Here is a 17,133-nt window from a genome sequence, read left to right as displayed (position 1 = left end):
TTATAATCCTCCTATAAAAATTTAAAAATATTTTCACGGGTCAGGCGGTAACAAAGATGATAAAATGATCAAATTTTTTCTACTTGTTCTATAAGAATAAAAAATAAAAATATTTCTATTATTTTCAATGATATTTTTAATATAAATTATAAAGAATGGATGAAACATAATGGAACTCTGACTGAGGAGAAAGGAGGGCTAAATGCACCAACTTGAAATTTTAAGAAGATAAAATATAGGTTTTTGAAAGTCATGAAATAAAAGTAAAAAAACATATATTTACGAGGAGATTTTTTTATATTTTAGCATTTGTTTGGCATAATTATACTGAAGTTTTCTAAGTATGGACTATTTTGTGTTGGCTATAATAACTTTTTAAAATTTCGATTTTACTATTCAATCTTTTAACTGATTTGATTTCCATCGATCTACATTTTGGCTTTAAAATTTGAAACGTCGTTTATCCATACGGATTTAATTAGTATATTTTATATAATAATTAGCTTAAATTTTAAAGTCAAAATATTATTGACTGACTTAAATCAAACAAATTACAACGAATAGGTAGTAAAATCAAAATTTTAAAATATTAGATAGTCAATTCAAAATAGTCCATAGTTCAAATAAATTCTGTATATTTTTACCTTTTTTCGATATTCTAATATAAATTGCCACGTTGCAAGGTTTGGTATCGACGATGCAAATATTGATTCGACCTTTAGCTTTGAATGCGGAAAACTTCCACGGAAATTGATCTTATTATCTGAATGAACTACACCAATTTGTTCTTTCAGTAAGGTGGCATTTGGTTTGGGTATAAATAAAAACTGCTTATTTCAGAAATAGATACAAATTCAAGTATGAGCAGAAACTAAACCAACTTTGCGTTTGAAAGAAAATTGGATTGTTTTTGCGAATAAGGTAAATAGTATTTCGATGGTTAGATTAGAACATGAGGAATAGCTGTTATAATTTTAAATTAAAATATTTTATCTAATTAATTAATATATTAATTAAAATAATTTAATAAATTAATAAATTTATTAGGTATGAATATTTATAAGATAATAAAAATATATTAATTAAGTAATTAATTATAAAAATAATTTAACTTTTTAGTTAGTTAGTAAATTATTTTGATTAGATAACTAGTAAAAAAAAAATAATTAGATTAATAAAAATATTAACAGTTGATCAATATAAATATTAGTTTGTGGATAAACGCATTAAATTATTAATAATTAAGCAGCTAATTAATTATAAGTTAATTAATTACTTTATTATTTAAGCAATGGATAATAATTTAAATATATTAATTAGATTAATTAATGATTTATACTATAATAATTAAAATTAAATTAAGACTTTAATTAATCTTATTTTCATTTGAGAACAAGCTTATTCCAAGGAAGGAGTGGAACAGCAGTTTCTGCCTTATACCAGATTATACCAACTTATTTCAGAGTGGAACAGCAGTTCCTGCTTTATACTAGATTATACCAACTTATTTCAGGAACCGAAAATTACTATTTTTCAGCACAAAAATTTATATTTGGAAACAAAAGTGGAAAACAAGGGCGTATTCCCTTCTCGTTACCGAAGCAAATGCTGCCTAAAACGTTTATAAGATTAGTATAAGAATTAATATTGGCTTTTGATTGAATGGAGTATAAGATTTAGACCCTGTTTAGCCTAGCTTTTTTAAAGTAATTTTAGAATCAAAATTATTTTTGAACTCTGTAGAGTGTTTTGGTAAAGACTCCTGAAAAATCTGCTCCTGTTTTTTAAAAAACAGAAAATTGATTCTTCAACCTCCAAAGGCAGAAGCCGAAACAACCTGCTTCTCAAAATTGATTTTTAGATAAAAATATTTAAAAATTAATTTTTTTATTTTGTTTTGTTTCATTTGTTTTTAAAAAATTATCTAAAAATAAAAATTCTAAATCCGAAACACTAAAATCTAAGCCTCCGTTTAGTTCGGGGTTAAGTAAAAGCTAGTTATTCCAGGGATAGGGTTAAGTTCAGGTTAAGGTGGGGTTAGAGTAATTTTGTATTTGGTTGAGAATTGGATTTAGTCCATGAAAAAACAAATTAGTGTTTGGTTGGAGTAGACGGAATAAGAAAGATAGTGATTGATAAAGGGGTAAAAAGACCAAAATACCCTCACATTAATCTATTGATAGAAAAGCTTTTATTTTTTGAATTTTAATTTATATGTTTGCAATTTATTTTGAGTCAAATTAAATTAATTTGAGCGTAATTTGTTACCAAAAAATATTTTTTACTCCTCTTTTGTGACTTTGAAATTACCAAAATTTTACGAACAACTATTTTAATTTTTTCTTAAGTTCAAATTTCACGAACAATTGCATTTCACGAACAACTATTTTACGAACAATTACATTTTAACCATCCAAAAATACTAATTTACAACCTTTCAATTTCAGCCGCTGGCAGAGGCGAGTACTGGTACGCGATTTCAAACCCGGTTTGCGCCGATAACACTTTAACTTCCGAAACTCACTTCTAACCATCCCAACGCGTACAAGGCAACTTTTGCACTTCACTTATCACTCTCATACAACACGTTGATCAATTTTATAAAAATTAGCATTACGATTCGAATATTCGATATAATACACAAATATTTAAATACATCAAGCCAATTTGCACATCAACGAACAGTTACAAAGATAACAACACATTGAATAAAAAAAAATTACATATACAACCAAAACAGTGTGAAAGAGTACAACTATATAACAAAGTTGGCTAACAATTACATCTACCTACGTGATCTATCAACATTTGGCAAATAAACAAACGCAAACAAGAAAAGCTCATCACAATTTCTAACATTACTACATGTTCCAAAGTTACAAAGAAACAAGTATTACAAACCATATGCATCTCATACATCAACATCTTAGTTTAGTCAAATTCCAATACAACCACTGCACTTAGTTCTACCAAATAACAATACAATTTTCAAATTTATAGCGAACTATGTTCTACTGCTCCACAATTAGTTTGTAATATTAGCACGGAGATCCTCACCATTTTGGGAGTCATCATTTCATCCTAAAAAACGCGTTCTTCATCTTCAGCGTCCTGTTCATCTGGCTCGTCAGAAAATATGTTATCATTTGCTTGGTGACGGCGAATAAAGTTATGTAGTATACAACATGCCATAGCAATCAAGCATTGCACTTTATACGGATACGGTGTTGCTACATTGAGAATTTCAAAACGCTTCTTCAAAATGCCAAATGTCTTCTCGATCACATTTCTAAATTGAGCATGCCGGTGGTTATACAAATCTCGTGGATTTCGATGAACGCGGGCCCGTGTGTTAGCGTCAAATTGACTAATATGGTAATGCTCTCCTCTATAGGGTGCAAGAAATCTATCTGTATTTGCGTATTCCGAGTCTACTAAGTAATACTTACCTGCGAATAAGATAATTACCAGTTGTTAAGTACATGCGAATTATCAGTAATATAATCATATATATATTATAAGCAGGAAATAATTAGCATCGCTACCTTCGGGAACAACGAAACCACCAGTTTCGCACGCCCATCGAAGTACTCTCATATCGGCAGCAGATCCTTCCCAACCTGTGCATACAAATACAAAATTTTGATCAATTGACACGGCAGCCATCATATTTTGTGAGGTAAACCATTTCCGACAGCGAAATGGTGCTTGTTTGCTCCTTCGGACCACTACTGAAATATGTGTTCCGTCGATCCACCAATAGCATTCTACAGTTGAAAAGAAAACATAAAAAACATTAGTAATAAAACATTTTTATTAACACATGTAGTATATATATAAGCGTGCATGGTTATCTTGAAAGGATGAAAATTTGAATTATCCCTAATCCTTGGATGCACGGGCAGCATTACTTGACGGCAACATTATGTACTCATCTTTTAGCCTCACAATGCCACGTACAGCGTTGTTAAAATGTCTACTGATAGTTTCTCCTGAATGTTGGAATGTTTCCGCGAGAATCTGGTTTGCCACGCCATGGCCTACGCCAAATAGAAATATGGCTAACTGCTCGTCAACAATCATATTTCTTGTGCTACTTATCAACCCCCTCTCGACTAACATATCGCGGAGTGCAATAAATATAGTTGCACTCGTACGAAAGTGATGGTAGCATCGTTCATGATGATCAGACAAAATATCACACAACATTTGATGTCCGGTAAACGGCCGAGTTCGACATCTTTGTCTGGGGACTCTCTATTTGCAAATGTTGGATTTTCTAACTCAAGTTGCATTAAATGTTGGATTCTCCTGAATATTGGATTTCATTAGGTGAGTTATCCGGCAACCCGCTCTTATTCTGACTGGTTGCCAAATGATGATGATGAATCTTTCGAGCACCTGAATGTTGGATTTCATTAGGTGAGTTATCCGGCAACCCGCTCTTATTTTGACTGGTTGTCGAATGATGATGATGAATCTTTCGAGCATTTAATGCAACTTGAGCTAGAAAATCCAACATTTGCAAATATAGTCACTGGACAAAGATGTCGAACTCGGCCGTTTACCGGACATCAAATATTGTATGATATTTCGTCTGGTCATCATAAACGATGCTACCATCACTTTCGTATGAGTGCAACTACATTTATTGCACTCCACGATGCGTTAGTCGAGAGGGGGTTGATAAGTAGGACAAGAAATATGACTGCTGACAAGCAGTTAGCCATAATTCTATTTGGCATAGGCCATGGCGCGGCAAACCGGATTCTTGCTGAAACATTCCAACATTCAGGAGAAACTATCAGCAGACATTTTAACAACGCTGTACGTAGCATTGTGAGGCTAAAAGATGAGTACATAATATTGCCATCAACTAATGCTGCCGTGCATCCAAGGATTAGGGATAATCCAAATTTTCATCCTTTCAAGATAACCATGCACGTTTATATATATAATACATGTGTTAATAAAAATATTTTATTACTATAATATTTTTCATGTTTTCTTTTCAACGGTAGAATGCTATTGGTGCGATCGACGGAACACATATTCCAGTAGTAGTCCGAAGGAGCAAACAAGCACCATTTCGCTGTCGGAAAGAATTTACTTCACAAAATATAATGGCTGCTGTGTTATTTAATCAAAATTTTATATTTGTATGCACAGATTGGGAAGGATCTGCTGACGATATGAAAGTACTTCGATGGGCGTGCAAAATTGGTGGTTTCGTTGTTCTCGTTGTTCCTGAAGGTAGCGATGCTAATTATTTTCCGCTTATAATATATATATATATATATATATATATATGATTATATTACTGATAATTCACATGTACTTAACAACTGGTAATTATCTTATTCGCAGGTAAGTATTATTTAGTAGACTCAGGAGACGCAAATACAGATAGATTTCTTGCACCCTATATAAAAGAGCGTTGCCATATTAGTCAATTTGACGCTAACACACGGGCCCGCGTTCATCGAAATCCATGAGATTTGTATAACCACCGGCACGCTCAATTAAGAAATGTGATCGAGAAGACATTTGGCATTTTGAAGAAGCATTTTAAAATTCTCAATATAGCAACACTGTATCCGTATAAAGTGCAATGCTTGATTGCTATGACATGTTGTATACTACATAACTTTATTCGCCGTCACCAAGTACGGGTTGGAATGGTTAGAAGTGAGTTTCGAAAGTTAAAGTGTTATCGGCGCAAACCGGGTTTGAAATCGCGTACCAGTACTCACCTCTGCCGGGGCTGAAATTGAAAGGTTGTAAATTAGTGTTTTTTGAGGGTTAAAATGCAATTGTTTGTAAAATAGTTGTTCGCGAAATGCAATTGTTCGTGAAATTTGAACTTAAGAAAAAATTAAAATAATTGTTCGTAAAATTTTGGTAATTTCAAAGTCACAAAAGAGTAGTGAAAAATAATTTTGGTAACAAATTACGCTCAAATTAATTTAATTTGACTCCTCAAAATAAATTGCAAACATATAAATTAAAATTCAAAAAATAAAAGCTTTTCTATCAATAGATTAATGTGAGGGTATTTTGGTCTTTTTACCTTTTTACCAACCACTATCCTTCTTATTTCATCTACTCCAACCAAACACTAATTTGTTTATTCCTGGACTAAATACAATTCTCAACCAAACACAAAATTACTCTAACCCCACCTTAACCCTGAACTTAACCCTATCCCTGGAATAACTAGCTTTTACTTAATCCCGAACCAAACGGAGGCTAAAAAGCAATCCAAGCTACTTAAGGGATCATATGATTTCATTGGGATTAACCACTATACTGTCAGCTACACTTAGGGGCCGTTTGGTTGGATGTAGTTACAAAAACAGTGTAGTTGAAAATACATACAGTTGCTGCAGTCATAACTACATCTAGTCTGTTTAGTTTTATGCATTTACATTTTTTCTGTTTAGTAGTCTACAATTGAAATTTGTATTTGTAAATTCTGTCAATTTTTAGATAGAAATGTGAGATTACCTCTTCTGAGCGTAACGTAATCATATTTTAATTATAAATTAAGAATTTTATATCTATATATAATTCATATATTATAAAATTATGTATGAATTTAATAAATTTTAAATGTAAATATATTATAAATTTGGTCAAAATAAAAATTAANATGTATGAATTTAATAAATTTTAAATGTAAATATATTATAAATTTGGTCAAAATAAAAATTAAGATATTATTAAACTAGCAGACTGAAAAATAAGAAGCGTATAAAAAAAATTATTGACCCTAAGAGGCATTACTAAATCCTATCAGATTTCATGAATATGTATTTTTGGAAAAAAAAAATAAAAAAAAAAAGCGTATGAAAAAAAAATCACACTTTGTTTATTTTTTTACTGAGTGAGCCGACTCCGGCTCAACTGGAACAGTTGGTACTGCAGCTAATTTCGCTGCAGTACCAACTGCTGCAGTTGAGCCTTCTTGTGCAGATGCAACTGCAGCAGTTGAACCTAACAACACCAAACCAAAAAAAATTAATAGATACATGCATTTCCAACCGCAATGCAGTTAGAAATGCATGCAACCAAACAACCCCTTTACAGTGTTCCTCCTCCTTCCAACATTGTTAATGCAAGCTTTTCCACTGATTCACAGATTAATGCAGCAGGTAAAACTCATGACTGAAAAAAAAAAAAAAAAAAAAAAAAAAAAAGCTACCCGCATCCCAAAACCTTCTTCCTATATATTGTCTTGACCTCTCACAGCACTAACATTATTATTATTTAACATGAAACTACAGCAATTCGCAACGGGATCCCGATTGGACCACAGGTATGCATCATTACTTTCCAACTAAAAAAGAAGAGAAAAAAGGTTTAGATCCACTGAACTAACCTGGGGTTTAGGAGTGAGATAGGTGACAAAAATGAGATTTTATATAATGAGCTCTAAAACCCAGAGGTGTTTGACAGGCTGCTTCAGGATGGCTTTACATCTACCCACCAGGAATGAGACAACTCTTACTCTATACCAAGTCCAAGTACAGCAACCCAGTCATTTACATTACAGAGAATGGTGAGACAACCCCTTTCATGTCCATTATTATGAAGCTCATAGTTCAGTATCATGAGTGGTTTATCTAATCAAATGGCGAGCACAATGTTATTTACTTCTCTTTTGTTGTTCTTCTTTAGGTGTTGATGCGTACAACAATAAGACTGCATCTCTTAAAGAAGCCCTAAATGACCGCACCAGAGTTAGTTACTACAAGAAGCATCTCCTCTACGTGCGCCGAGCCATCAGGTGCTTTACGCTTCAAAATTTGGACTAGAATCACTTGGGCTGTTATGCTGGTCTATTTCAGCGACGGTGTCGACATGAGAGGATATTTCACCTGGTCATTGCTAGATAACTTTGAGTGGGTGGATGGTTAGAGTGTCCGATTCGGGATAAATTATGTGGATTTTAACAACGGTCCGAAGAGAAGTCTCAAAAGATCTGCTCACTGGTTTAAGAGACTCCTCCAGAAGTAGGTTACTAGGAAAACAAGTCACTGTGGGATAAAACCTACTCCTAACCTTTATTTCTGCTGTAAAATCGACAAAATATGGCCTTAAAATGATTAAGGGGTTATTTGACCCAAGCCCAGATAAAATATATTTAGATAAACAAGTGTATTTGATGCTAGGGGAAAGAATTTTCTTTTTAATTATTTTCTTTAGCCAATTTATTTTTGAAGTACAAATAACTTATATACGCATAGATAATTTAAAAACCCAAAATAGTTTCAAACCGTACAATAATTTTTCAGTACCTGTCTCGCAAGATCTGTTGCTCCACTTTTCTTGTAAATTAAGTGCAAGTTATAAGCGGCCTCCCTGTGCAGGTTAGAGTAACCTGGCCTCAGATCTTTTTCTCTAGTACTTGAACCCTCATAGGGGAGCTTGGGAATCGGGTGGTCCTCCTCCTTAATTGCTAGAACCTTCTCATAGTAAGCAGCGGCAAGTGTTACAAGGCCGACTTGGTGGTAAGCCCGAGCTACATTGTACAAAGCTTCCTAAAACAGAAAACCACAACACTACCAAATTAGACATTCTATCGCTCGACCCCAATAGATGATGAGGAAAGAGAGGCAGGTGAGATGGCTAAGGATGATGACGAGCATGTGATAAATGCAAACAACAAGAGAACCTGAAAAGGAATCAAACCTGGCTGTTGTCGCAGATGCGTAAATAATTGTAGAGAAATGCAAACCCTTGGACGACACACTGGTGCTTGTTCTGAAGCCTAAAACCGAGAGCTAAATTAATCAAAGAGATGCCTGAAAGAAAATTAAAATTATTATAATTCCCACATATTCATTTTCTGCGCAGAAATGATCGATCTGGTAGTTGAGACAATATACCAACACATAAATTAATAAGAGGATTATCAGGCTGCAGCTTATAAGCTTCCAAATAATCACGAGTAGCTGCTTGATGCTGGCTAATTGCAGTAAAGTGATGGCCACTAATAACTATTGGTGGTACACAGTCTCTCCATGCTGCCTTCATCCGGTTTAGGAATTTCCCCGAAAACCGATTTTCCACTCTGCAAAGCATTAAGTTCAAAAGAAAAAACTGTTTAATCCGACATGTAGAAACCGTCCGGAAACACACCTACTCTTAATACATTCTAACCAAATTTATCAGGCTTAGCATTCGCAACATGAAAATCACAGCAATAATTGTTCGATATAAGATCACAACGATTAAAAATAAAGAAATTAAATGTGAACAGATAAAGCATCAGGAACTGGCATCAACTTTTATATAGAATAGAAAGCCTGAGAAACATATAAACATGTTATAATAAATAAAAAAAATATTTGAAGAACTTGTCTGGTAAATAAAATAGCATGCACCCGATCAGACTTTTCACATAGGCTTAAGGTTGAGAATTGCAACAACATTTCACGCAAAGCATGAGCTTTGAAGAATATATTGACCCCATAGCTCCAATAAAGCATCATTAGCAATTACCTTGAAACAACTTTATAGAAGCAGTTCCACGCAGCATTGCTATAAGGATGTTGCTGAACTATATGACGTACATAATTGTATCCATGCTTCGGATCTCCGGTGCTATATGCAATTTCTGAAGGGAGGAAAACAAAGACATTAAGGGGAAAAATACTGATGTTTCAGCAGAGCAACTCTTTGTACTCCCACCTACACCTTGACAAAAAGCTTACAAGTACTATTTGCATAGAAGTAAAAAAATTCTGTTTACATTTTAAGATGCAAGCCTAGTCAGGGTGATAATTCATTTCTAGTTACAGGGAAATCACCAATAATTAGAAAAAGAAGACAATTCTTACGTGCGCCCAATGATCGAAGCTCTTCTTTTTTCTCCTCAGATAATGCATTGTTGGCCACTTTGAGAGTGCGGTTAATAATCTCCAGTTCCTCCCGATATCGTTTCAATGATGCCAATGCTTTGCAAAGCTGCAAATTACTCCAGAAAAATCAAAAAAGACTTTATGCCAGCTTTTTCTTTAGTTAGAAACTAGCTCATAGAATTATCAGGGGCAAAAGTTTTGGAACAGTAAGACACAATGGACAGCACACAAATCAGTGTAGAACCTAAGAGTAATCAATACCAAATCACCTAACATAAGAGGGTACACCCATACGAACCAGCCAAGAATGGGGCACATAGTATTATGTGATTTTTGGATAACACAGAGTACTAACTTGTGTTGAAGACAGTCATTTCCTATTCTAACTTTCCTGTAAACTCATACATCCACTTCAGTATTCTTGTTTCAATTTTGCATACATCATTTCTCATTTGCACAATATTCCAATTCATAAAGCATGACTGCTACTAACCATTCTATAAATTCTTCCTTTCCATCATAATGGACACATTACAATAACATAACTTTCTCCTTTTTAACCATCCTACTCTAAATTTATGCACAGAAAAAAAAAATTAACAAACTAGTTTACTCATTTTAAATCATCAACTGAATCTATTAAACATGAATAACAGAAAGCAACTATAGTGTAACTCCAGGGCTTTTATTCTGCAAAACATATATTTTAAACATATCCAATAGGTGGAAAGTGAATTAAAAAAGAGAGAAAGGCAAAGAAAATACTGACATCTAATATAAGTTGATGGCCCTCCATGTTCATTAACAGTCCTGGAAGAGGAGGTTCTTGTATTTCCTTCCGCTAAAGGAAAAAAAAGAAGAGATGTTTTGAGCCATTCAATGAAGAGTACTCATAACATCAAATGTAACAGAATCATCATAATTTTTAATCTACCGGAGTTTCATCCTCTGAATCTTCACTTTGCCATTCCAAGCCAGCAGCTATTGCTGCTGCTTTCCTTTCAGCTCTTAAAGATGCCTTCTTTTGTAGCAATTTCTTTGCTCTAGCCGCTTTGGCCCTAACAACATAATAACAATGATAGAAGTAATATTAGAAATAAAATTCGAGGCACTTAAGTGAAATGATGTGCTTAGATAACTTGAAATGATGTGCTTAGATAACTTACCGAGTAATCTTACTGATGCATAAACTAAAAACAAGCACAAAAAGGATTACGGACCTGCTTTTATAAAGTAAAAACAAACTCTTACCAAAGAGTTTTTAGGTTGTGCACCTACTTGATTTCCAACCAAATTACACAACCAAGACTAGCCAACCCAGTTAACTTGATTCCATTTAACAAATACTTTAGTTCAGTTTGTTTTGAAAGAAAAATAAAATATTTATTTTCAGTTTTTGGTTTCTATATGGAAAGTTGGAAACTAAAACAGAATGAACCAGAGATGTGCTTTTAGCTGTTCAACTAGGGTAAATCCCTGCATTGATTCTTTGACAACATGTAATAATGGAAATCGCCATTCATCAGACACTAATGCAATGCGACACAAGTTTGTTATTATATATTCCAAGGTGATAATACTGAAGTGTTATGACCATTCTGTCTAAAGCAAGAGAATGAATATGGCTTACAACTCTGCTGTTGTTCCGATTGGTTTAAACCCGTGAAAAATGTTCTGAGGTTGTTGTTCACCCAACAACTTGGCTCTCTCAAATAGAACAGTTTTTGGGAGCTTTTTTGCAGGTCGCACCTGTTTAAAGACAGCACAAACATGACAAATGAAACTGAGGAACAAATGACAAATGAAACTAAGGAACAAAGAGCCTACCATAGAATTCAAAGAGCACAAAGTTAAACAAACAAATAAATGATCTAAACAATAAAGTAAAAGTGTCGATGACATAAATTGTTAGACCAATACCTAGTAACATTCCACGACTGTAAAAAAAAATAAAAGTTTTCTCAAATTTTTCTGGGACACTACACTGATGCAGTAATAAAGGGTAAAAGTTGAACAAATTGATGAATATCTACACATCTATATATGCTGGAAAAATATCTACAAGTTGTGCCAAAATAACAGAAAGGATTGACAAAACAGTTCAAATGCTTTTCTAGGAAGTCTCTTTCACACAAGCATCACTATGCATCTGAAGCCTTACAATCATCATTATTCTTGCAAAAGAAGCACAAGAGAAAACCTTTACCAACTTAACTAAGAAGCAAAATTACAATAAATTTACAGGAATAACAATATTGTCATGGCAGTGACCAAAACTTTGTTCCCAGCTTTGAACACCTGGTTGGAAGGACTATATCAAACCATTTTTGCACATAGAAAGATAACATTGCAAAAGAGATTATAGATTCCACAAAGTTCCCAAATATCTGACTCTTGCTATGAAACCTAGAAAGCAAGGGCAATTATGTTTCCTAATCAATTCCCGTAATAAATAGTTATATCAGGACAGAAAATTACTGCTTTGTTGCTATGCCGAAAACAAACAAACAGAACACGTAAACCTTTTGCCAAATAGCTATTTCAGTTCAAAGCTAACCTAAAGCAAGAATAAAAATATTGCAGCAGCTTAAAATTGTTACTCTCAGTGAAATCCGAAATAATGATGGCATCAGTCTTCTGATTGCCATAAAAGCCAAATTACTAAAATCAAAGCTTAATGAAGTAACAGTTTACAAATCACTCAGACGGGGAAAAAAAATGTATAATCATCATCAGAAGAGAGCTCAAATTTACCTTCTGATTCATGGATTCAATAATTAATGTTTCACGAAGTGATGGAAAGATAGTATCAGCAAAGGCTTCCAGCATCCCTTTGTCACGATAAACTTTTGCAAGCTGCAATTTAATTTTCCCATTAAGCCACCAAGGTTTGGATTGTGCAATATCTGTATCAAGGAGTGGTTATGTAAAATCTGGAATGATGTCAATAAAAATTGCAACCACCTTGATTCTATAAATCAGTCCTCAGCTTGAGTTACCTGAACTTTTAGGAGGGGAAAGCAAAATAATAGTTTCATCTTCCTTTCCCTCTTCTACAAGGACGGAGGCTAGAGTTAATCGGATAGCAATGTCGTCTTCCATTTTAGATAAAGCTGAAAAAGATCATGAATTCAGTAAAAGAATACGAAATCGACAATACTTATTCCCAAAAACTTTGTAGAGCAACTAAAAGATATCAACAGTCTGATTCTAATAGTTGTTCTTGCAGCTTAGCAATGGTGAAAGATGGAGAAAAGGACCTTTGTAGAAGAACGGAATAGCTTTTCCACTTTCCTTCATGGATATGTAACATTGAGCAACTTTAAGATACAATTTACCCTGCAGATAATTGAAATAAGAGAAGTTACCAATAATCCTTTACAAAGAAACAAAGTAAAATCAAGGTTTTAAGTGCCTGTCAGCACGGGCTGTATCCACCGTGCCGTACCGTGCTAACAAGATACCGGCACGATACAGACCACGTGCCAATGGCGCAGCTAAAAACCCTCTATTCTTTAAATTAATAAGTAATTTCCTCAATAAAGTTCAAAAGATGTGATAAAAAGACATAATAAATAGTTAGAATATTTTGTTGCTAAAGAAAATAAATATTTCATGCTATTATGTGTCGGCACACAAGAATTTTTTTGACCGGCACATATCGGCACCCACCGTGCTGTACCGTGCCGGCAAGTTTCCGGCACGACCCCGTGCCAGGGCACTTAAATCTTTGAGTAAAATAAACAAAATATTAAAAAAAAAAAAAAACTTATGATAAATCACTATGATAGAACTGTCAACATTGAGTAATGTAAATAAGAAATTTTTGTACATTGTCACATAAAAAGGAAATGCAACAATATAAGCAAATCACATTTTTATCACCAACAATCTCCTCTAGTGTGGAGTACAATTTTACTGCATAATCATACTGCCCCAAAGAAGCAAATGAGTCAGCAACTTCCAATATCCAATCTCCTTTAGCCGGAGAATTTTCCATTTGAATATCCTGAAAAAAGACCTGCAAACGGATGGAAGCCCAATAGAAAGAGAAGAAATCTGAATAAGAATGTAATTCAAACTAACAACAATATTTGCACTATATCGATATCAGGTTTTTTTTCAAAAAAAAAATTGATGTGATGTCACATAGATAGAAAGCAAGAACGGAGGAAAAAATAAACAAAGAAGCACTTAATAGTCTGATTTTGTGAGTGAATTAGTTATATGGGAAAGCAACAGAAATAACCACAAACCTCAGCAGGTTCCATCTCTCCAAGATGAGCATGGCAGATTATTGCTTTCGTGTTTAGACTTGCAGGCAGTTTCTCAAAGCCAAGTGCTAGCCGTGCATTCTCGATATGCCTAAGTGCCTCATTATGTGCATTTTTGTCCATATACAAGGAAACTAGAAGATCTACAACATTCAAGTCCACTTTAGAATTAGGAAGATTGACATGATCTTCAAGTAAACTGATTGCCCTGTCGGGTAGACCACATTTCCGATACATCTGGCGAAAGAGAAAAAGAAAGACTCCGTAAAAAATAAAAATAAAAACAAAAATAAAAAAATCCAAACTGTGAAGATTTTTATAACTAAAGATCTTTTAGATAGCTATTTTTTAGATCCTACATAAAAAATTCATAATAGTAATATCCATATATTTGAAAGTGAGATGCACATTATGTAGGCGAATACCACGTAACATTAGAAGCTCTAATGCAAACAATAACTTGTAGAATAAGAACCTTCGAGGCCATTTTGCGTGCTTCAATGTTGGCAGGATAGATCTCTAGTATCTGCTCATATGATTCTGCAGCTTTCTTATATTCCCCCATTTCAAATTGCAGTAAAGCAATGTCAAACTTAAGGCCTACGTCGTTTGGATCTGCAGTTATAGCCTTCTTAAGACAATACATAAGCTGACCACTATTCTTTTGTTCTCTGTGCCAGAAGATTCAAAACAGTCAGCGCTAGAGCCACCAGTTGCCTATTAGAAAGAATGAAATAACCCAACAGTCGGACAAGGAAAAAAAAGGGGGGGTTCAAAACTGATACTTACGGGATTGTAGAAATAAGAAATGTTGGATGCGACCATTTGAGATATAATATCATGGGGTCGTTTACGAAAATAAACACATGCATGCGCACACATGGTTGTATGGACAAGCAAGCAAGGAATTAACAGACTGATAATCTGAAAAAGCCTTTTTTTTCCAGGTATTAATAAAGGTGTTAGCTTCACGAAACGTAGCATACATAAGATTGAATAGCCAGTATGTTCAACAATGACATGTATATCTATAGTAGTAGCATACATAAGATTGAATAGCCAGTATGTTTAACAATGACACATGTATATCTATAGTATGGAAGGGCAATTAATTGTTTTCATGTATTATCTGACAATGGCAGTTAATGAGTGGCAAAATGGTAGTATTCCTAGTGCTGTAAATAGGACAAAAACACTACAAAATGCAACATAGTATTGAAAGAATGGTCATGCCATTCTTGAGCTAAAATTCAAGCAAGAAGTTTTGAAGGGCTTACATTGACCAAGATACAAGCTTTTTCCACAATGACGGATCCTTCGGTGATAAGTATGCAGCAAGGATGTGAAAATTAATAGCTTTCATTCTGTCGCCCATGGCTTCATATATTAGTCCAAGTAGATGATATGCATCAGGTAAATTTGGCGCAAGCAACACAACCTCTTCCAATAAAGGAATTGCCTGTATCCAGAAGAAAGATCAATAAATAAATAGATAATACAAGTGGATATATGCGCGGTTTCAACAATACCATGATTTGCATGACATTCTAGAACACAGTAATCATGAGTCAAGAAAATACCCGGTCAGCTAAAAAATCATTTTACAAGACAAAATTGAACAAACTTAAAAAAATCATAATTATGTAGTTAATTTCAGTTTGTGATGGTAGCTAAATACTTTCACCACTACCAATGTTTCACCCTAAAAAATTTATAGAAGCAAAGCAAATGTATGCGAGCAAAGAATGGCTAACCTCTTCATAGTCTCCAGATGCATAATGAAGAGTAGCATCACCAATTTTCCGACTAACTTCATGGGTGAATTTATTCCTCGACCCCTTCTTTCTCCCCCTTTTCTTAGGCTGATCAAAGAAAACAGGCATTTATTTGTTTTTCCAGAAAAGAAATTAAAACAGAGCTAGTCAAGAACTCATGCAAAGAACTCGAAAACCCAATTCTCCTAAAACTCAAGCAAGAGCTTTTAGTTGTTCCAAAACCAGCTTTGCCTAACACTATATCGAAAAGAATGCATCAACGAAAACAACAAGAAGAGAACAAAATCGAAGTTGAAAAGATCATACAGCTCGCGACCTATTCCTCCTGCGCATCCCAAAGTTCATCATCTCATTGATCTCTTCCATTGTGGCGCCCAAGAACTCATCTCGTCGTGGCTTCTTGGAGGGCTCACCCCTACAGCAACAAACACCACCAACAGAGATGTAAGAACAAATGATTCACGAAAAACTTTAAAAAAAAATAAAAAATTAGGGTTTCCACCGATCTATCCGGTCCTGGAGGGCCTTGCGCTTCCGCTCGGCGAGCGCCTCGTACTCGAGCCGCTCGAATTGCTGGTAGAGCTCGACGCCATCCGCGGCCTCCTCAATGAAGTCGAGGGGGTTCGTCTCTTCATCGAATTCTATTGCGTATTCCTCATCATCACCCTCCTCCTCCTCCTCCTCCTCCTCCTCCACCGCTACATCTTCTTCGTTCTCCTTTTCTTGCTCTTCTTCGTCTCCTCTCCTCTCCTCTTCTCCATGCCGAGACCCTCCTCCTTCGCCTATCTCCATCTGGAACTCCCTAACAGATCCTCAAAAGTTTCGTTAGGGTTTCGATGCAGGTCACGGGGATTGAAGGTCCTCGTCGTCCCCTTCGGCGGGTAGGGTTTTTGAAGGGGATCAAGGAAAAAAAAAAGAAAAAAAAAAAATCGGAGAAGGACAAGGAGCGGAAGCTCAAAGCTCACTTTGCAGATTGAAATTTTTTTTTTTAATGTAATAACGGTANAAAAATTAATTTTTTTTTTTTTTTTAAATGTAGTAACGGTAAAATTATAAAATTTTAAAAACAAGATATAAAGTTCAATTTTATTTAGAGTTTAGTGTTTAGGATTTATAATTTTTATTTTTAGATAATTTTTTTTAAACAAATCAAACAAAACAAAATAAAAAAAAATTAATTTTTAAATATTTTTATCTAAAAATCAGTTTTGAGAAGCA

At 34.3% G+C, this 17,133-nt stretch overlaps 1 protein-coding gene across 10 annotated transcripts; it reads right to left on the bottom strand.

Moving 5' to 3' along the window:
* LOC109720421 (general transcription factor 3C polypeptide 3-like) lies at positions 2,817 to 16,870 on the bottom strand. Of its 10 annotated transcripts, none has more exons than XR_002218916.1 (20): positions 16,418 to 16,869; positions 16,222 to 16,330; positions 15,895 to 16,002; positions 15,418 to 15,599; positions 14,616 to 14,811; positions 14,123 to 14,377; positions 13,741 to 13,887; positions 13,127 to 13,205; positions 12,866 to 12,979; positions 12,621 to 12,772; positions 11,497 to 11,615; positions 10,801 to 10,924; positions 10,636 to 10,707; positions 9,846 to 9,972; positions 9,508 to 9,622; positions 8,892 to 9,076; positions 8,695 to 8,807; positions 8,301 to 8,543; positions 3,546 to 3,767; positions 2,817 to 3,449 (listed from the first exon to the last, which is right to left on the bottom strand). XR_002218916.1 is itself a non-coding variant. In XM_020247520.1 (20 exons), exons 1-19 carry the CDS (start codon positions 16,705 to 16,707, stop codon positions 5,750 to 5,752), a joined length of 2,745 nt encoding a protein of 914 aa, XP_020103109.1. In that variant the 5' UTR covers positions 16,708 to 16,869; the 3' UTR covers positions 2,817 to 3,111; positions 5,725 to 5,749. The 10 variants fall into 10 exon arrangements, 8 of the variants coding, with proteins under 8 accessions (XP_020103109.1, XP_020103108.1, XP_020103104.1 ...); XM_020247520.1 differs by lacking the exon at positions 3,546 to 3,767 and adding an exon at positions 5,725 to 5,764 and having other exon boundaries at positions 2,817 to 3,111; XM_020247519.1 differs by lacking the exon at positions 3,546 to 3,767 and adding an exon at positions 5,744 to 5,764 and having other exon boundaries at positions 2,817 to 3,111.

Source organism: Ananas comosus, linkage group 14 (assembly GCF_001540865.1).
Source record: "Ananas comosus cultivar F153 linkage group 14, ASM154086v1, whole genome shotgun sequence".
NCBI classification, from domain to species: domain Eukaryota; kingdom Viridiplantae; phylum Streptophyta; class Magnoliopsida; order Poales; family Bromeliaceae; genus Ananas; species Ananas comosus.
This window is presented reverse-complemented; position numbering and strand designations above follow the sequence as displayed.

What these genes read in the sequence shown, in the direction of transcription:
- LOC109720421 (XM_020247515.1), bottom strand. Translation starts at nt 16,707, where the DNA reads ATGGAGATAGGCGAAGGAGGAGGGTCTCGGCATGGAGAAGAGGAGAGG. An exon ending in ATTCAGAGGATGAAACTCCG is followed by an intron (nt 10,708 to 10,800) that starts GTAGATTAAAAA and finishes TTTTTCCTTTAG; the next exon opens with CGGAAGGAAATACAAGAACC. An exon ending in GCTTCGATCATTGGGCGCAC is followed by an intron (nt 9,623 to 9,845) that starts GTAAGAATTGTC and finishes TCCTCCCTTCAG; the next exon opens with AAATTGCATATAGCACCGGA.